The sequence below is a fragment of the Narcine bancroftii genome, chromosome 3, assembly GCF_036971445.1.
Source record: "Narcine bancroftii isolate sNarBan1 chromosome 3, sNarBan1.hap1, whole genome shotgun sequence".
Classification (NCBI taxonomy): Eukaryota; Metazoa; Chordata; class Chondrichthyes; order Torpediniformes; family Narcinidae; genus Narcine; species Narcine bancroftii.
In genome coordinates this window covers 103250856-103273114 of record NC_091471.1, presented here as the reverse complement: position 1 = coordinate 103273114, position 22259 = coordinate 103250856, and the positions used below count along the sequence as shown (strand labels likewise).

Genomic DNA, 22259 nt, shown 5'->3' with positions numbered 1-22259 from the left:
TTTTTTTTTTTTGAGGCCCTGAGCAGGTTGAATCAAATAACTGTTGTATATGTTTTTTGATTCAATGATTCTGTTATAACTAGATTCCGAATATTTCTTCATCAAGATAGCTGCTTGAGTGCAGGTGTCAGCAACCAATGAGGGATTTATTGCTATGATTGTACATCTCAGGAAGCATTGATTAATCTCTGAGTCTTGGGATAGTGATTTAAAGATTAATTAAATGTTGAGATTGGAGACTGAATGTATGGAAATGGAGGATGAGTATGACAAAATTGTATTTGCAGTTTAAACATTAAGAAGGGCAGTTTAAAATTTGATGGCAGCCTCCAAAAACATAGTGGGATTGTAGGTTAATTGTTGTAGTTGGGGAATAGCCTCGTGGACTGGAAAGGCCCTGTTACTGTGCTGTGCTACAAGTCTAAACTTAAAAATGGGAAATTTAGCTGATGCCTGTAGGTATCTTTTTTAAACAAAAGGCGGATCTCAAGTCATTGCAAAAAAAATTTAAACTGTGGAAATACAGGTTAAATGGCATTCTACTTCATACAAAGATTTGTTGTGAACTGGTGAGAATATCACTGAACCTGTTACACAGCAAAAACACACAGTTGGCTGTGACATGGAATAACCATTTCAGTCACTAGCTCCTGCGTAATTTACATTCTTTCACTTCTCTGTTCTTTTCACATAACCTAAGTGATTCAGATTTCATAATTCTGAAATGACTACAAGAAATGGCAAGACTGGAAAGAAAGAAAAAATGCTGGCTAATCCATCCTTGGAGGCCATCTCTGCAGCACTGACTCAGATCAAACTATCGATTGCTGAGGGATTCAAAACTCAACATACTCAGCTTTGTCAAATTGATAATAAACTCAATCAAGTTTGCCTCTGTTAAGGAACAAGTGAGCGTCTATCTTTGGAGCTTGCTTCAAATTATCTAAGTGGCCAAGTTTGGTATTTGGAGACACTTGCTCAACGTTAACAGATAATTTGAAGTTAACAATGAAAGTAATTGATTTTGATTTTCAAAACTTGTACATTCTGGGCTTAGCTGAGTCTACAGAAAAAATACAATTACAGAATTTTTCTCGGATCTGCTTGTTGCTGCATTTGGAAAGCAGCTGTTTTCATCTTGCTTGGAGATCGACAGAGCATACTGTTCGTTGTTGCCAACGCCTGCACCTGGGCAGAAGCCACGTTCAATTGTTACTTGGCTGCATTGGTTTCAAGCAAAGGAGCTTTTAATTCGTGAAGCCCATTGGAGAAGAAAACTTGACTATCATGATCAGCAGATTAGGAACATTGAAGTTTACTGTCCAGAAATTGAGTCAATGTGCTGTGTATAAAGAAGTGAATTCGGAGTTGTATACTCTGGGGCTTAAACCTTCTCTGCTATTTCATGCTAGTCTCCTTATTACTCTTTCTAATGGGAAAAAGAAATGGATTGGTTTGGTTGATGTGGCTTGGGAATATATTATCAAGCACTCTTCTACATCTCATCCTGTGTGACATTTTTTAACTGAATGATTAAAGTTGATGATTTAGTATTAAAATTTTGAAAGTCTTAATATTTGTTTTATAGTATTTGCAGGGAGAGGTCTGTTTGCTTTGTCTTATTTAGTTCAGAATGTATTATATCTGGTATCTGATGCACTTGGATTATACTTAAAACGTTTCTTCTCATAAATAATTTACTGTATTACTTAATTTTTTTATGAGAAGAATGATTAAACTCTTACATTCTTTTTTTTAAAAAAGGTTAAAAATTAACATGTTAGTTTCAGTATGTGCTGTTTAGAATTCTGAGGTTTTAATTGTTTTTCCATTTTCTGTAGTATGATGTAGTCTAAATAAGATATTTTTATCAGTTTGAAGTATTTCAAAGCATTGAGGATATTCATAACCAATATTGGAGTTGGAACATCTTATTTAGCAGGAAGTAATGTGTGGGTTTGCTAGATTAATTCTGCTGAGTGTGGTTGGCCTATCCATCAGCCTTTGGGTTTTGGGATTAATGGGGGGTGGGGTAGGGATTGTTGCCATTTTTTTCACATGATGATGTTTTTAATTAGTATGTGTTTTGGCCAATCTATTCCCAACCTTTGATTTTCAATTTTTGCTACAAGACTGCCATCTGGTGTTTGAACATTGTTTGGGCTGATGGCACAAACTCCTACTTTTGGATTTATATTTGTAATGTTAATTTTATACCAATCAACCTTTTTTTAATCCATGGAAAAGTATGGCTAATTCTATTTCTTTAGCTGGAATGTAAAAGAGTCTGAATCATTCAGTTAAATGCAGGAATGTATTTTCATATTTTAAAACAGCTTAAATGCACAATTGCATTTTTTACAAGAGACACATTCGTAGTTATGATAGCTCTCACCTCATGGTGCAGTAGAGGGGCAGCATTGTTATTCTGCCTTTCAAGCTAAAGCTGGTGGGGGGGGGGGTTGATTCTTATCAATCAAAACATTCCATTTGTTTCAGCACAATGCCATATCAGACACAAATGGTCGCTACATTATTGTTTCAGGAAAATTGTACAACAAAATCATGGTTTTTGCTAATGTTTATGCTCCTAATTTAGATTATGCTTTTTTTGAACATTTTTTTAAACTTTATTTAGTATTTTTTTCCAATAAAAATAAACAGACTTTTACAGAATAAGTAGTCTAATAATAAAACAGTAAAACAAACCCATCCCCTCCCCCCTCCCACAACAGATCCCTAAAGGGAAGCATTAAAAATAAACAACAACATTCAGTAATTTACAATATTACTAAATTCATATTCTTCATATATGGTGTCCACATCTTAACAAAAAAATCAATTATTATGTAAATTATATGTTATTTTCTCCATATAGATACATGACTTCAACTCATTATGCCTTCGAACTACATTTAACTCTGCTTCATCTTTCCAAGACATAGCAATACATTTACGAGCAACTGTCAATGTTAGACGAATAAACGCTGTCTGAAACTTATCCAACCCCAAGTCCACTAACAGAGTAAAATAACCAAACAAAAAAATTTTTAGATCTAAAGGAAATTGAATTTTAAACAAATTTTGAAGAAAATTCCTAATTTTAAACCAGAAAGGATGAACTTTATCACAAAAACAAACAGAATGTAAAAATGTTCCAACACATAATCCACACCTAAAACACAGATCTGAATTATTAAATACATATTTTTTCAATTTTTCAGGGGTTAAATATAACTGATGCAAAAAATTATAATTAACCTTACTATGTCTTATATTAATTAATTTAGTCAACCCATCATAACACGTATTTTCCCAATCCACCTGACTAATCTCACAACTTAAATCATGTGACCATTTAATCCGAGATGTACCTAAATTTTTTTAACCATTTTATCTTGTAATAAGGCATATATTTCTGATATAAAACCTTTATCTGAAAAATATGAAACCATAAATTCAAATTTAGTTAACTTAGAAATTTTAATTTCTCTTCCAAAATATTTTTCACTAATGCCCTAATTTGGTAATAAACAGAGAATTCTCTAAAATCCCAAATTTCTCTTTAAGCTGATTAAATGATAAAAATTTACCTTCAAAACAATCCTGCAATCTTTTTATTCCTTTAATCCACCAATCTTCTAAAACACTATTATTCAATAAAAAAGGAGTCAATTTATTTTGATATATTGGAGTTTGAATTGATAAACTACCTTTTGATCCTATTAATAAATTCCTTTTAGTCCAAATTTCTAATAAAGGTTTCAAAATTGGTACATTATATTTCTGTAGTAAGACAGTATTCCATTTAAATACAAACTGATGGGGACAAGGTTCCAATATCGCAGCCAATTCCACCTGAGCCCAACTAGGAGGGTTCGAAATATCTAACATACAATTAATAAATCTTAATTGAACTGCTTCATAATAATTTTAAAAATTAGGTAATTGCAAACCTCCCAAAGCATACTGCCAGGTCAATTTGTGCATCGCTACTCTTGCTAATTTTCCTTTCCATAAAAATTCTCAAACTACTTTATTTAAATCTTGAAAAAAGGATTTCAGAAGAGAACAAAGAATCGATTGAAACAAATATTGAATTCGTGGAAAAATATTCATCTTTATACAATTTACTCGACCTATTAAAGTTAAAGGTAAATCTTTCCATTTAATCAAATCCACTTTAATCTTTCTCATTAATGGACATAATTTAAATTTATACAATGATTGAAAATTTACATCAATCATTATCCCTAAGTACTCAATTTTATCAGTCCATTGAAATTTACTAATTTGTCTAGTTTGATCGTAATTTCCTTCAGAAATTGGTAGTATTTCAATTTTATCCCAATTACTTTATATCCAGATAATTTACCATATAATTCTAAACAATTTTGCAAATAAATTAAAGATTGATCCGGATTAGTTAAATATATGAAAACATCATCAGCAAATAAATTAATTTTATATTCATCCTGTCCAATCCTTATACCTGTAATATTCTCATTCTGCCTGATAGCCTGAGCTAACGTTTCAATGACCAACGCAAATAGGGCTGGTGACAAAGGACAACTTTGATGAGTTGAACGCTTTAATTTAAAAAAAGAAGTTTGACCATTTGTTGCCACCCTTGCTACAGGATTATTTTATAATGCCTTCACCCAACCAATAAATAAGGGTCCAAATTTATATTTCTCCAAAACTTTAAATAAAAAATTCCATTCGACCCTATCAAAAGCTTCTTCAGCATCTAATGATACTACCACTGGTAGGTTGGGTTGCTGACATGAAACATTGATCAATTAAACCACTCTGCCTATCTTTAATAAAACCAGCCTGGTCAGAATGTACTAATTGTGGTAAATACTTTGTTGAACATTTTTCTTTCTTCTTCTTTGCCAGACTTGAGTTTATACTCTGGTCCTAGGTGGGGATTTTAATTGTTGGTTAGACCCTGCCACATTAAGTAAGTCTGCTTAATTAATTCATCTTTAAAATGAAATTATGATATTTCTAATGTTTAGCATTTTTTCATCCTTCCAGCAGTTTTTTTCCCCTCACTTGTTCATTCTTTTGATTTTTTTTTATTGATAATCAGTTATTCCCACAAACTGGTTCTTGTGATTACCATTGTATTGTAATATCAGCTCTATTATCAATGATTTTTCATAATCTTCCTCAAACAAAAAGATATTGGTGTTTCATTTCATCTTTATTATCAGAAAGTAATTTTGTGACATTTATGGAAGAAGAGATAACTTTGTTGATGCTAATATCTTCTTGGAAACTTTAAGTTTGGTTGTTGGGATACTTTGAAAGCCTTAGAGGACAAATTATTTCTTATACCGTTAATTTAAAACAGGAAGACCAATAAAAAAATATTAGAATTAATTTAATCAAATTAAACAAATAGATAAAAATATGCTCAAGTTTAAAGTCCTGAATTATATAAAAATTTAATTTAATTTAAAATTAAATTCGATCTTCTTTCAACATATCCAATTGAATATCAACTTATGAAGTCTAAGAGTCAGTTATGTTTGCGGTGTTAAATGTGGCAAATTTTTAGCTAACAAATTGAGAGGATTTGGGGCAAAGCAACATTACAAAGATTCGCAAGGATAATAGTAACATTACTACAGATCACTTGGATACAAACAATACATTTAGAAAATTTACTCTTGACTTTGTACTTCTGAAGGTGCAAATGATTATAGTTTGATGATGAATTTTCTAGATCAGTTAAATATTCCCATGATTTCCTTGGATAATCAAATGAGATTAGATGAGCCTATATTACAGAAGGAAATAGTTGCTGCTATTTCTTCATTACAATCTGGAAAGTCTCCAGTGGTTTCCAGTGGAGTTTTTCCAAATCATTTGCTCTTGCCTCACTTAGGTATAGTGCTATTCGATTTGTAACCTTCCAGAATCATTTAATGAAGCCTGTATATCCTTTATAGTGAAGAAAGGTAAAGATACAACCGAATGCTCCTCCCATAGACCAATTTCTTTATTGAATGTCGATGTTAAAATTCTAGGTAATATTTTGGCCAATAGGATGAAGTGTATTTTACCATTATCTCAGAAGATCATACAGGTTTTATTAAAAATTGTTATTGATATATTAATATTATTTATTCACCCTCTAGTGAGGCTCCTGAATGTGTTCTTTCACTAGATGCAGAAAAAGCATTTGTTCATGATCTTAAAAAAAAAAATTTGGTCCTGGTATCATTACATGATTTAAACTATTATATTTATGTCCTACTGCTTCAATTCTCACTAACTTACAACAGTTACAACCTTTTAATCTTCAATATGGCACTCATCAAGGATGTCTTTCAAGTCCATTTGTTGCACCCTGCACACAGACACAAGGACTGGCCTGCAAAATGGCCAATTACCTCGGCAATTGTGTGGACCTGGTCATTGTCCCAGGTGACCTCTGCAAGGTGGGAAGATGGGGAACTCTGGCAGGAACACCAGCTAATCCTCAGAAGTCGCTCCGATGACGTGGGGCCTGATGTCAACTCCAGAGGCCCATGTAAGCACAACAGCCAGAGAAATAAACCAGTTTCGTTTTCCAAGGTGTTTTGCGTGCATGTCATTCTTCTCCACGCTTGCTTAGTGCATACTCTACATTCGTGACCCCGACAGGTCCAAACAGCAGTTGGACCCGAAGATGACGGATCAAGTGGAGCCAGCAACCATCCATGCGGTCTTTCTCAGGCTTCCAACATTTTGGGTGTTGCATCACATGTGGTTCGAGAAAGTAGAGGCTCAGTTCCAGCTTCACCTCATTGCTACCGCCAATACCTGCTACTTCTACGTTGTGAGCGTCCTCGATCAGGCACAGTGGTCATAGATTTCTTATGGCTGCCTCCAGAGCAAGGCAAATACGCGGCCTTCAAAGAGTTACTAACTCGCAATTTCAGGCTTTCCCAGAGTGAGTGCACCACCTGTTTGATGCATATGGATGGATTTGGGGGACAGGTTCCTGTCCGCCCTAATGAGTGAGATGCTCACTCTAACCAAAGGCCACAAGCCTTGCCTGCTCTTTGAGCAGATCTTTCTGGACCAAGGATATCTGACTCTTGCTCACGGACGAGGACTTCAGTGACTCTCAAAGGGTTGCAGCCTAGGTGGACGTGCTCTAGAGTGAAGGACACTAGTCCCGTCGTAGACAACATCAGCAAGCCCCACGAACAGCTGCCTGTCAGATCAAGGCCAGTGGAGAGGCAAGTGAACATCCTGGGACAGCTATGCTACTATCATCAACGAAGGGATGTGGAGGCCCGTCAATGCCGCCCACCCTGTGGGTTTTCGGGAAACACCCTGGCCAGCCGTCATTGAAGGCTGTGGCTGTTGGCCCACGTGATAGCCTGCTCTATGTTTGGGACTCGCTGTCGGGCTTCCTGGTTGACGTGGCGCCAAGATAAGAGTCCTTTCCCCCATAGGCCTCGACACTCGCAACAGCAAGCAAGGCCCAGCACTGAGAGCACCCAACAGCTCCTCCATTCAAAATTTTGGGATCTACACTGGCAACGGCCACTTTACATGGATCTTTGCTTTCGCGGCAGTGGCACAACTGCTCCTGGAGGCCAACTTCCTTTGCACCTACTGCTTGCTTGTTGGCCTCAAAGGACGGTGCTTGGTACATGCCAAAACCTTTCAGATTCTGCCTCTAGGGGAAGCCAAGCTACCCAACCCCCACCTGGACTCTATAATACTCTCGGACAATGAATTCGCTCGCATCTTGGTGGAGTTCCCCTCGATAGAGGCACCACAATTCTCTGCGGCCAAGCTAACGCACAGGATTAGGCACCTCATTGACCGAGCACCCCCACCCCCGCTACCTGCCAGGGCATACCGAAGAGCTCAGCCTGGCGAAGGAGGAGTTTAGGAAAATGGAGTGCTGCACAATACCCAGCTCTTCTAACAGTCCTTGGGCCTCTCCCCTCCACACGTTGCCCAAATCAGCAGGGAAGTTGGAGTCCATGTGGTGACTACTGCTGCCTCAACGAGGCCACCATGCCCTGCATCCAAGACTTTGCCGCCAACCTGAATGGGGCATGGGTGTTCTCCAAGGTATACCACAAAATCGCAGTTCACCCCCAGGATGTCCCCAAGACTGCAATCATAAGCCCCCTTTGGCTTGTTTGACATTCTCTGCATACCCATTGGTCTAAAGAACGTGGCACAAACTTTTCAGTGGCTGATAGGTGTAGAGAGCCAAGATCTCCTATTTGCATTCCTCTACTTGGACAATATTCTCATCAACAGCTGCAGAAACCACCTGAGACAACTGTGCACCCGCTTGAGTGAGTTTGGGCTGACTTTCAACCCCATGATATGCCAATTCGGTCCAGACACCATTGATTTCCTGGGGCACAGGATTAACACACACCCTCCCTGAGAATGTTGAAGCAGTCGAGCACTTTGCTAAACCACACACAGTAAAAGGGCTACAGGAATTCGCCAGTATGATAAACTTTTACCACAGGTTCATTCCGACAGTGGCCTGCATCATGCAGCCCCTCCTCATGCTGATGACAGGCAAGTCAAAAGACACTTCTTTGGATGATGAGTCCTCCAGGGTGTACCAGAATGCCAAAGACGGCCTAAGCAATGCCACCCTCCTAGTCTACTCCAGACTGGAGGCACCTGCTACCCTGACAGTTGACACCTCCAGCACAGGAGTAGGAGACATCCTAGAACAACTTTGATGGAGCTGAAATGTAAGACATTTCCATTACTTTTTGGAAGGCCAGCAATTCAGGGTGTTCACTGATCACAAGCCACTGACTTTAGTCTTCCATAAGGTATTGGACCCTTAGTCAGCCCAACAACAGAGACACTTCTCCTATCTATGTGTCCGAGTTTACCGCAGACATTGAGCATATTGTGGGGAAAAACAATGTGGTAGCTGGTATAGCATGTATGCTGCATGTGACTTTTGATTTGGCTATTGAGCCACTAGCTTTTGCATTTTGAGAGAGTAAGAATATTTCAGGGATATGGGGGAAAGGAATTGAGTATAAAGTTTCTCTTTATGCAGATCTTTTACTTTTCATTTCAAGCCCTGATTCCTCCTTACCCCCTTTGATGTCATTATTTTCACAATTTAGTCAGTTTTCAGATTATGGATTACATTTGCATAAAAGTGAACTTTTTCCTTTGAACTCACCTTCATTACTGTATGCTCGTTCTCATTTTAAGATTGTTAGAAATCAATTAACTTACCATGATAATACAATTACAAAGAATCATAAACATCTTTTTAAGGAAAATTTCTTTACCTTGTTAAAGCAAGCGAAACTGTCTTTAATGCAATGGTCGACTTTGTCTATATCTTTAGTTGTTCATATTAATTCCATTAAAATGAATATTTTACCCATATTTTTATATTTTTAATCATTACTAATCTTTATCCATAAATCAACTTTTTTGATTTGACTATATGGAAGGGTAAACACCCTCATTTAAATAAAGTACATCTGCAAAAATCTAAAAGAAATGAGGTATACCTAATATTAGATTTCATTATTGGATGGTCAATATACGTTGCTTTATGTTTTGTTCACATTTTCATTATCGTGACGACCATCCATCGTGGCTAGCAATGGAATTGAATTCTGCTAAAATTATTTCCAATTTAGCACTTCTTGAATCTTCACTTCTACTTCCTTTAACTAAATTAATTGATAATCCTATTGTTAAACATTCTGTAATATGGGTGCAGTTTAGAAAACATTTTGGATTCTACAATTTTTCTCTTTCAAGTCCTATTTCATCTAATAACTTTTGCAACCTTCTTTACATGACTTTGTCTTTCAGAACTGGCACTGAGCGGATATTCAATGTTTTAAAGATATTTTTATTGATAATAGTTTTGTATCATTCAAACAACTCTCTGAAAAGTTTAACTTACCCAGTACTCATCTTTTTAGATATTTGAAAATTCAGCATTTTCTTCAATATCAGATTTCTGATTTATCTGGAGCTCCTGATGTGAACTTTGTGGATGTGTTTTTTTTTTGGTTTGCAGCCTTCTCGTAAAAGTTTAATGTCTATTATTTGTTATGTTACTATGTTTAAGACAGGCCCCGTTATTTAAAATTAAAAATGCTTTGGAATGGGATTTAAACCTTTCAATATAAGATGAAATTTGGGGATTTAATTTTTAAGTTGGTCAATAACATCATTATGTGCTCATTATTGTTTAGTACAATTTAAATTTGTACCTAGGGTGCACATGTCCAAAGCAAAATTATCTCATTTTTATTCAGATATAAATTCTTGCTGTGATACATGTAAGAGAGGAGAGGCTTTTAAAAAAAAAAAAAATTATTTATTACTCAAAACAAATCATACAATCAAAAGAAAAATACAAGTATACATAGTATTTTCCCCCCCACCCTATGATCCCTCACCCCCTAACCATGACCCCCCACCCTCCCAACCCCCCTCTAAACTACCCCAAGACTTCTTTAATTAATATATTCTGGACTTGCTCTAGTCTGGAAAAATTCTGGAGACGTGTTCCATACTTTATCTTTAATTCTTGACATAAATTTAGAGCCAAATCCTTTGGATGCTCTTTTCATAACAATGGGAAAGGATGATGTTCTTTTGATTTCAATTAAATGTCAAATTCTATCCTTTGCTTCTCTATTTGCTAGGTGAGCAATATTACTTAAATGGAAGGATGCTGCTCCGCCCACTCATGCTCAGTGGCTGAGAGATGTATCATGTTTGAACTTTAAAAATATTTGTTATTCAATTTATAATTCAGTTATAAAATTTCAAATTCTGTGGGGTCCATTTATAAGTAATTTTCTGAGTCTAATATATAATACTTGATCTTTTTGGTTTTTTTCTTTTTTTAAAGTATTTTAAAAAATACTTATTGTAGTATGTAGATGAAGTAGGAATAGGGTTTGGATTTTCTCTAATTGGATAAAATTATTAATATGTTTATAAATTGTGGACATGTCTTGGGGTTTCTGCATTTTTAATGATGAATCTGTAATTTACATTTAACACCTCACAATTGCTTTGTGTACTTTTGTTTTTTTCTGCTTTAAAATCAAACTAATAAAAATATTTTAAAAAAGGGGAAAAAAACCACATTTTATGGCTGATAGCAATAATCTGTACCATTCTGCTACCTGTCTCAAAATTTGCTATTGGATGATAAATATTAAGATTATCGAAAACATTGTAGATTATTCTTGCCAGAAATTCTATTTCCCTCCAAGGCAGCTGTCCAAAATTGAACCAGATTGATCATATTAGCTTGAATATGCCTGAGATTGTCTGATCTCGGAAGCAGGCTCAGAACTGTTCAATACTTGGAGGGGAGACCGATTAGGAACACCAGGTGTTATAGGAGGAGTGCTGGACAAAGTGGCAACTCACTGTCTGCTTATGGTAGATGAAAGTTAAAGAATTTCATGTGTGTTACATTCGAAATGTAGTATTACATGGTAATAATGGAACCTTTGCCTTTACCTTTATTTATCCTTGAATGAGCCTCTGATCACACATCCTAGCTTTGCAAAAACGACCTATTTGCACCTTATCTGGCTGCTTCTGACTTGACTCGTTTACTGCCAAAACCTTGATCCCTATCTTTACTTTTTTGTTATATGGTTATGGTTATATGGTTCCAATAATTCCATCCAATGTGTTTGTATTTGATTTGGTCAACATTATGACTGTAATTGCATATTTATTTTTCAAGCTGATGGTTATACAATAGTTTGAACTGAATTATTATATTTTTTAGGGAAAAGTAATCATTCCAATATATATTTCTCTGGACATTGTTGAAAGTTCTTGAATCCTTGTTTTTTTTTCCATTTCCTCCATCTAAACTTTATGGCTTGATAGTTCACTTTGAATATATCTTTCGCTATTACAGTGAAGATGGAGGAAACTAAACCTTTGAGGTTGCAGAGTTGTTTGCATGACTGAATTAATTTGTCCATTTCTGTCTTTGGCACATTTTTCCATTGCTTTATTTTAAGTTGATCCAGAGAAATGAAAGTTGTAATATTTTGTGTAGTCGTCTGCATCCTTGTGTGCCTTTCTCACTTTGTTGAAAAATTTTATTCCTTAATTATCATGACAAATAGCTGTCTATTAGATAAAGAAGTCTGATTTCTCACCTTTGTTTTTGTACAAGAGCAACTCGTCTGTGAACTCTTTGCATACGATGCCGCTTTAGTTGCCCATTCTGAGCCAGCTCTTCAGCGCTTGACGTCCTGTTTTGCGGAAACTGCCAAAATGTTTGGCCTGGAAGTCAGCCTGAAGAAAACTAAGGTCCTCCATCAGCCAGCTCCCCACCATGACTACCAGCCCCCCCACATCTCCATTGGGCACACAAAACTCAAAACGGTCAACCAGTTTACCTATCTCGGCTGCACCATTTCATCGGATGCAAGGATCGACAACGAGATAGACAACAGATTTGCCAAGGCAAATAGCGCCTTTGGAAGACTTCACAAGAGTCTGGAAAAACAACCAACTGAAAAACCTCACAAAGATTAGCATATACAGAGCCGTTGTTATACCCACACTCCTGTTCGGCTCCGAATCATGGGTCGTCTACCGGCATCACCTACAGCTCTTAGAACGCTTCCACCAGCGTTGTCTCCGCTCCATCCTCAACATTCATTGGAGCGACTTCATCACCAACATCGAAGTACTCGAGATGGCAGAGGCCGACAGCATCTAATCCACGCTGCTGAAGATCCAACTGCGCTGGGTAGGTAACGTCTCCAGAATGGAGGACCATCGCCTTCCCAAGATCGTGTTATATGGCGAGGTCTCCACTGGCCACCGAGACAGAGGTGGACCAAAGAAGAGGTACAAGGACTGCCTAAAGAAATCTCTTGGTGCCTGCCACATTGACCACTGTCAGTGGGCTGATATCACCTCAAACTGTGCATCTTGGCGCCTCACAGTTCGGCGGGCAGCAACCTCCTTTGAAGAAGACCACAGAGCCCACCTCACTGACAAAAGACAAAGGAGGAAAAATCCAACACCCAACCCCAACCAACCAATTTTCCCTTGCAACCGCTGCAACCGTGTCTGCCTGTCCCGCATCGGACTTGTCAGCCACAAACGAGCCTGCAGCTGACGTGGACATTACCCCTCCATTAATCTTCGTCCGCGAAGCCAAGCCAAAGAAAAGAAAGAGATAAAGAAAATTAAAAGAATTTCATTGTTTTGTACTTTCTTTTCTAATATCTCCCAACTAATAAACTGAGTTTGAATTATTCCTCTTGACTGTTGAAAAGCACCATTCAACTTTCTTTAATCATTTGCTGAGACTGGTTTATTAATATTTAATCTTACAAAACTCTTTGCTTGACGTGAATCATTAGTTTTTTTTGCCTTGTCAATTTTCCAGAATTGTGTTCAGTAAAATATCAATAAATGTGACAAAATATTTTTTTTGGTTAGGACAGTGGCAATCAAGATGTAACTTGAGCAAGCTAACCAGCAGAGTGTCTTGTTCACCCTAGCAGCAAATAGAAAATGAAGAAATTGTAGAGGGATAAATGGGGAAAATGCAGATTTATAATTGTCAAACAATTAAATAATGCAGTAAGATGCTGGTTAACTTTTTAAAATTTTAAATTTACATTTCTGAACCAATAAATTCCCAGAAATGCAGTAAATTCATAAGTTGAATACATTAGTAATTTGTACTGTCTGAAGGTGGAATTAGATTAGTTGCTGTCATTTCTTGTTTTCCTTCCATAAATTCATTGTTAACTTATCGCATAGGAGCTTCTTCTGGAATACGTATATCAATATGCCATTTCAAGCTTGCGGATCCTTGCTGATGGTGTTGTGGTAATGGATTTATTTAAGGATTATGGGTTTTTTTTTACTGCTGATTTAATAGATTATGTGTGACTGATACATTCAAGTAAATTGAATTGAAAAGGTTTTGACACCAACACTGTAATTACTGTTTCAAGAAGTATTTCCTGTTTGAATTATAAGCTGTGAACTTGTAATTTTTCAAATTTGCTATTTTAAGAATCTATAAAATTGGTGTGTTTTATAATTCTTTTGAATAAGAAATATAGTGGTTTGTAGACCGTCTATAATTTGCATTAAAAAATTGACCTATGATAGATTTGACTTATTTATCTCTTCCTGCGGATCGTATGATTGCTTTTCTTACGCTAATGGCTAGAAGATCTATACTATTAAATTGGAAAGAGGTAAATCCTCCCACTGTTTTCCAATGGTTTACCCAAACCATACTATGTTTAAATTTAGAGAAAATTAGAAACTCTGTCTATGAATCCCCTTCTAAGTTTGAGTTAACCTGGCGACCATTTATTCAATATTTTCATTTGTGGTGAGTTCTTTCTATGATTATGTATGATAATTGGGCTGTAAGATGAGATCAGAGTGATCGGCGTGGTTTAGCTATATCTGTAGGTTTTTTTTTTGTTTTTTTTAAAGTTTTTTTAAAATTCAGATTTGTTTTTTCTTCTTTTTTGGGGTTTTTTTTTTCTCTTTTTTCATATATTGTTATTAATTATATCTTTTTTTTAGAGATAGTTCACACCCTAAACTGATCAAAATTTTTTTTTATGATATATTTTTATTCTGTAATATTATTGTTTAATATCTCTGTATTAATTCATTACTTACTATGTATTTTTTTTATATCTCTTTGAACTGTATGTGTTTATAAATTATAATAATAAAAAGAAAGAAAGAAAAAATTGGAGCAACTTAGCAAGTTACGCAACGATTTTTGTGCAGCAACCAATGTTTTGTGCTTCAATGTATGAGTAAAAAGGCAAATGCCTGAATAAAATGGTGGTGGAAGGGGCAGGTGGAGAAGTATAGGCCTACAGGCAAGAGGTCATGGGTGCATATGGGCAAGAGGTCACGAGAGGAAAAAGTAGAGAAGTGATGGTATGGTCAGATATATCATGTTGACATCACGTACAACCCTGAGATTTCTTTTTCCCGCCGCAGAATTTCTACTTATTGGTGTGCAAAAAACTACGCAAGAAAGGAGACAAACAAAAAAGAGAGAAATGTAAATAATGGAAGAGATGTAAACAAACTGCAACACAGAAGAAAACTTAATTATTCAGTAATAAATAATGTGCAAACAGACATTAAATGAGCCTCTAATTGAGTTAGTTCTTTAGGAGTCTGATAGTGGAGGGATAGCAACTGTTCCTGAAATGTGTTAACAATACCCCTCTCTTCAAGGCTGCAGTGAGAACAAAGTATGTCCTGGGTGGTGTGGATCATTGATGGTTGCTGCTACTCTCCGATGGCAACATTTTATGTAGATATCCTTGATGGTGGGGAGAGTTTTGCCTGTGATGTACTGGTATTTGAACCCCCAGACCAGACTGTGATGCAGCAGATTCGGACACTTTGTTGCCCCACAGGTCTGTAGAAGTTTGCCAAGGTTTCCATTGATAGGAGGAAGGGATAATTCTATGAATGGAGAGGGAAGGGTGTGGAGAGCTGGAGGAGATGAAACCGGGGAGTGTCTTAACAGAAAATGGCAAAGTGGACATTAATGCCATCTGATTGGAGAGGGCTCAAGCGGAATATTAGGTTTTGCTGCTCTAATTTATGGGTGGCCTCAGACTGGCAGTGAATGAGGCCATGGACAGATGTGTCAATGTGGGACTGGGACGCAGAATTGAAATGATTGGCCACTGGGAGATAGATCTCTGTTGTCGCTGTGGAGAGAGCGAAGCGAAGTGATCTCTCGGTCTCTCTGATGTAGAGAAGGCCACAACAGGAGCACCGGATGCAGTAGATGAATCCCACAGATTCACTTGGAAGGTCTTTTTGGGGCACGAAATATTGATGAGGGAGAAGGTGTGGATGCAGGCGTTGCACTTCCTCGAGTCACAGGGGGAGGTACCAAGGGGGTGATTAGTGGGAAGAGATGAGTGAATGAAGGGATTCACTGAGGAAGGGGTTCCTGAAGAGTGTGGAGAGGGGAATATGTGTCTAGTGGTGGAAACATGTAGTAGGTGATGGAAATTGTGGAGGATAATAATGTGTTGGATGAGGAGATTGGTGGAGTGATTGGTGAGGACCAGGGGAATCCTGTCGTTGCATCTTGGGATAGATGGGGCCTGGGCAGATGTGCAGGTAATGGAGGAGATGGGGGTGAGGGTTCATTCTAGGTGCAGGTGGGACAGAGCAGATATGTGGGAAATGGAGATGAGGGGGAGGGCTTATTCTTGGGGCAGAAGGGATCAGGGCAGATATGAAGGAAATTGAGGAAATGCAAGTGAGGGCTGATTCTCAGGGGTGAGGAGGCCAGGGCAGATGTGCAGTTTTGGGGGCAGAGGGATTTGCAGCAGAGGAAACAATTTTGCCCATTTTCTTTCTTGCAATAAATTGGAGCTATTTAGTGTACTTTATTTCTAGCTTGTACTCTTCATGATAGGTTGCACGTTGAAATGCTTTTTGGCTATATTTAAATCTGATGAGGATTTTGATCTTCATACTACTTAGGAACTATTTCAATTCTTGTTATTCTGCAGTTGAAAATGTGCTCACTTGTCTTTCCATAAATTAACTGTCTTCTTGTCACTGATCTCCTGGTATTTCTGGTATTCCCTGTTCTCGATCAGATGTTGGACAGTGATAGTTATGTAGCACATAGCATGGCCCACCAACTATTATATGATAATCATTATTGGATGACCTCTGCATAAAATTGGGATTTTTTTTCTGTTGGATTCAAATTTATTGCATTGGTATTGGCCATTTCTAAGGTAGTTCCTATGAGTCCACTCAAATTCTTGTTTGAATTGGCTTCTGTCATTTCGGACTAAAGGCTTCCAAAATAACCACCAGTTACTGGGTTTGAGTGATCTGGAAAAATCTCGAAACGTTTGGAGTTGGAACAAAGGCAAAAATAGTTGTGTACAAGATGGGGATATGTGCAGTTCAGCCAAGTTTTATGCTATTTCAAGAAGTATTGAAAAGTTGATTATACCAAGATTCATAATCAGTTTTTGATAATTTATACTCTTTTCATTGCAGAACTTGACAGAAGACGTTGGCCAAGACGACCAGCAATCAGGTGTGATATGATTTTTATTTTGCACACCTGTTGCTCCAACCACACTTTTGTGGGTTAGCTGATGTGAAAATACAAATTAACTTGCATCCAGATTCTATAATGGACTTTACATGTAATCATGAGTTTTCTAGCTATATGGCAATTACCCAGACTTAGATTTGACCTGCTTTATGGCAGGATATTACCTGGCATTGATCCAGATCGGAACATCTCAGCTGGAAGCATTGCTCGAATATTATCCCGTCCTATATCACTTTTTGTATTGAAAGCAGGCACAGGCAAATGCTTCTAAACTGTTCAATAGGGTTATCCCTTTTAATTCATTGTACACCTATTACTGATCTTGTTTGGCAACTCGATCCATTATGGCTTGACTGGCTTAGGCAGTAGTGTGCCATCAGAGTAGCTTCTATACCCAAGGACTATTCCTTGCTCAACTTGGAGAATTACTGATTTATCAGCTGGAGGAGGTTCTGTAATCAATGATTATGATCATTTCAGAGCAAACACGCCACTACCTGTAACTAAAATCAATGCCCAGTCACCAATGACCAGGATCCATAAGTTTATTCTGGCTTGAATTTCCCATTTTCTTCTCTGAAGTATTTTTCCATGTACACATGAAAGAATCACATTTTGAAAGTAATCGTGTTTCTTTGGTGACTTTTATGCTTTAAATGTTCCGATTTCACTCACTTGGTACAGATCAATCTGGCGGTAATTTCTTTTTTCTAACCTTGTGCAGGAAATCTTCGGTCTTGCAGTTGTCCTTCTGACTGCTGTAACAAGGGAATGCCACCCAGGAAAAAGAGGAGACCCACAGCAGCAGATGATCTATCAGCGAAAAAAAGCAGACATGATGGGTATGTTTTGGTTTTGTGGAAAGAAAGGAAGTTTGAATGTTCCCCAATTCTGTGGATAAAGCTGCTTTTAACATAAGTGCCTCAAAATTTCATCATGATACATTTTTTTTAATGTAGTGTGATTTCTAGAACAGGTTGATTGTGATTTAAAAATATATATATGATTTTTTAGGTAGATTTAAGTATGCAAGCACCCAAAGTTTGTAATGTGGCATGCCTGTGGAAGTTTTACATGAGGTGTATTAATCCACACGTATACCAAAATGGCTTTTCCATTGAAATTGTCATGGAAGTTAACTTAATACCAACTGAACCAAAATTCTCTTCTCACTGCTACCTTTGGGTAGAAGATACCAATAGCCTGAGGGCCAGCACCTCTAGGTTCAGGAACAGTTCTTTCCAGCAGCTATCAGGCTCTTGAACCATCCCTTGTTATACGAATCAAAGACTGCTCAGGCACCACAATTGTAATTGCATACTATTGCTGTTTTTTTGCCCTAGGATAATTGACTATTTATATCTTTTTTTTTAATTTGTCTCTTTGTAATTCAATTAAATATACTGCTGTAGTTGTTTAATTGTGGATTTTGTAGCTTTTGTTGCTTTTTAAAAGTACCTGTTCAGTTACAGCAAGTTAGAACTTTGGTACATATGTATGTGTACAATGTATATGGTTACAAGGTCGGGTCAGATACAGCAATGAGCTCTCTGAACCCTTCTCCATTAACAATGGCGTGAAGCAAGGCTGTGTTCTCGCACCAACCCTCTTTTCAATCTTCTTCAGCATGATGCTGAACCAAGCCATGAAAGACCCCAACAATGAAGACGCTGTTTACATCCGGTACCGCACGGATGGCAGTCTCTTCAATCTGAGGCGCCTGCAAGCTCACACCAAGACACAAGAGAAACTTGTCCGTGAACTACTCTTTGCAGACGATGCCGCTTTAGTTGCCCATTCAGAGCCAGCTCTTCAGCGCTTGACGTCCTGCTTTGCGGAAACTGCCAAAATGTTTGGCCTGGAAGTCAGCCTGAAGAAAACTGAGGTCCTCCATCAGCCAGCTCCCCACCATGACTACCAGCCCCCCCACATCTCCATCGGGCACACAAAACTCAAAACGGTCAACCAGTTTACCTATCTCGGCTGCACCATTTCATCAGATGCAAGGATCGACAATGAGATAGACAACAGACTCGCCAAGGCAAATAGCGCCTTTGGAAGACTACACAAAAGAGTCTGGAAAAACAACCAACTGAAAAACCTCACAAAGATAAGCGTATACAGAGCCGTTGTCATACCCACACTCCTGTTCGGCTCCGAATCATGGGTCCTCTACCGGCACCACCTACGGCTCCTAGAATGCTTCCACCAGCGTTGTCTCCGCTCCATCCTCAACATCCATTGGAGCGCTTACACCCCTAACGTCGAAGTACTCAAGATGGCAGAGGTCGACAGCATCGAGTCCACGCTGCTGAAGATCCAGCTGCGCTGGATGGGTCACGTCTCCAGAATGGAGGACCATCGCCTTCCCAAGATCGTATTATATGGCGAGCTCTCCACTGGCCACCGTGACAGAGGTGCACCAAAGAAAAGGTACAAGGACTGCCTAAAGAAATCTCTTGGTGCCTGCCACATTGACCACCGCCAGTGGGCTGATAACGCCTCAAACCGTGCATCTTGGCGCCTCACAGTTTGGCGGGCAGCAACCTCCTTTGAAGAAGACCGCAGAGCCCACCTCACTGACAAAAGGCAAAGGAGGAAAAACCCAACACCCAACCCCATCCAACCAATTTTCCCTTGCAACCGCTGCAATCGTGTCTGCCTGTCCCGCATCGGACTTGTCAGCCACAAACGAGCCTGCAGCTGACGTGGACTTTTTACCCCCTCCATAAATCTTTGTCCGCGAAGCCAAGCCAAAGAGAATATGGTTAGCTTTATCATTAATTAGAAAGAACACTTTAAAGCTCATACAGGCTCTTCAAACATTTCACAGTCATCAGATTTATTAGGGTGTAGCGGCAGCTACTCTGCTCCTGCAATAACACACACAACGAGATGGGTTGAGGTCAGTGAGCAGGCTGGTTTATTGCAGGCTGCTGGGCTGCACTTGTACTCCCAGCCCAGACCTGGCTGAGAACCGCGCTGGAGGTCGCTGACATCACCCGGGCGTCACGTGGTCCCCCAGTGCGGGCTTCTGAGCCCCGGGCTGGAAGGAAGGGAAACCCCCGACGGTGCCATTTTGGCCGGCTGCCCCGCCGCGTGGCTTACAAGTGGGGCTGGTTCGTCTGTCTCATGGTAACCCTAACCCTAAGCCCCCCAGAACTGGCACCAATATCCTTTTTTGCTGGGCGGCCTCGCTTCTTGGGCTGGGAAACGACCACGGGCTCGGTGGGATCGAGGTGCGCTGGCTTTAGCCTGTCCATGGTAAACAGCTCCCGCCTGCCGCCAATGTCCAGCGTGAACATCGAGCTGGAATGCAGTATAACCGTGTACGGCCCCTTGTACGGTCGCTGCAGAGGTGCCGCGGTCGGGCCCCGCCGAACGACGACGTACTCCACACAAAGCAGTTCGCCGGGAACTTGAGATGGGCGGGTGCCATGCCTGGCCGGTGGTGGGGGTTCGAATAAGTCAAAGCATGACCTATGGCGAGGAAGCAGTTCGTGCAGCGACCGCTGGAGATTGAGGTGCGTTGACGAACTCACCAGGTAGCGTCAGGGCGCACCGTAGACCACCTCAGCTGATGATGCCTGTAGATCTTCCTTGGGAGTGGAGCGGATGCCCAAGAGCACCCAAGGCAGTTCGTCCACCCAGTCGGAATCTGTGAGGTGGGCCATGAGTGCCGACTTAACATTTGACCAGTCCATTGGCCTGCGGGTGGTAGGGTGAGGTGCGGTGTTGCTGAATCCCCAACCTGTTGGCGAGCTGTGCCCAGAGCGCAGGTATGAACTGGGCGCCCCGATCGCTGGTGAGGTGACCCGGGACACCGAACCTGGCAACCCAACCAGGCAACAGTGCTCGGGAGCAGGAGTCGGTGGAGGCGTCTGGCATCGGGATCGCCTCGGGCCAGAAAGTGGTGCAGTCCACCACCGTAAACAAGTAACAGTTGCCCCGGTAAACGGGTAAGGGCCCGACGATGTCCACGTGAATGTGGCTGAACAGTTCCTGGACGTGCTCGAATTCCTGTACAGGTGCCCTGGTGTGCCTGTGCACCTTGGATGTCTGGCAATGGGTGCATGTTCTGGCCCAGCCCGTGATCTGCTTCTGCGGCCCATGCCAAATGAACTGTTCTGCCATCATCCGGACCATGGACCTGATGGACGGATGTGAAAGGTCGTGGATGTGATGGAAAACCTGCCTGCGCCACTGCTGGGGAACCACTGGTCGCGAGGTGCCCAAGGAGATATCGCACAGGATGGTGCCGCTTGGAGTTGGAAGGTCTTGGAACCTCAGGCCCTTGATGGTGGTCTTGAAGACCTTCATCTCCTCATCAGTCTTCTGGTCCCAGGTGAGCTGGTCGAAGTCGAGGCCGGGTGTCAGCGCACAGATGGCCGGTCGTGAGATTGCATTGGCAACCACATTGTCCTTCCCCACCTTATGGTGGGCCAACCAGGAATCCTTTGCCATTGCGAGCCCCTGGGTGAGGGTTTTGTGATCGGTGAAGATGGTAAAATGTCCACCCCTCCAAAAAATAGCCGAACTGCTGCACCGCCAGATACATGTCCAGTAACTCACAGTCGAAGGCACTATACTTGTGTTCTGGCGGGTGGAGCAGGCGGCTGAAGAATGTCAACGGCTTCCAATGTCCATTCACCTGCTGCTCCAGGATGGCACCAATGGCTGTGGCAGAGGCATCGACAGAGAGTGCCATATCCAGGTCGGTGTGCGGGTGGGCAAGCATGGTGGCCTTCGCGAGGGCATCCTTGGTGGCCTCAAATGCGGTTCAGGCTTCTGGGTTTCAAGCAAGCATTTTGTGCTTGGCTGCGATGAGGACGAACAGTGGCTGCGTGATGCGCGCAGCTCCCGGGATGAAGCAGTTGTAAAAGTTGACCATACCCGCGAACTCCTGCAGTCCCTTGAGGCTGACCGGGCGTGGGATCTCCCTGATGGCGGCAACCTTCGCAGTGGCGAGTGTGGCTCCTTCGGCCGTGATGGTATGGCCCAGCAACTGCAGGAACTATTTCCCGAACTGGCACTTGGCCGGGTTGATGGTAAGGCCAACGTTGATCAGCCGGGAGAAAAGGGCACGTACGTGGGCCTTGTGTTGCACCTGATCCTCGCTGGCGAC

At 40.1% G+C, this 22259-nt stretch overlaps 1 protein-coding gene across 6 annotated transcripts in view; it reads left to right on the top strand.

The window, feature by feature from the left end:
- The window catches only part of dcun1d4 (DCN1, defective in cullin neddylation 1, domain containing 4 (S. cerevisiae)), a 108423-nt gene that overhangs the window by 30812 nt on the left and 55352 nt on the right, over window positions 1–22259 (top strand). For all 6 annotated transcript variants that reach the window (XR_011353589.1, XM_069924681.1, XM_069924679.1 and 3 more), the window contains 2 exons: window positions 17074–17113; window positions 17859–17976. Coding sequence is in view for 5 of the 6 variants with exons in the window: in XM_069924681.1 (XP_069780782.1) it covers window positions 17074–17113; window positions 17859–17976 (158 nt within the window). In the remaining variant the exon portion in view is untranslated. The remainder of the gene's footprint in view (window positions 1–17073; window positions 17114–17858; window positions 17977–22259) is intronic.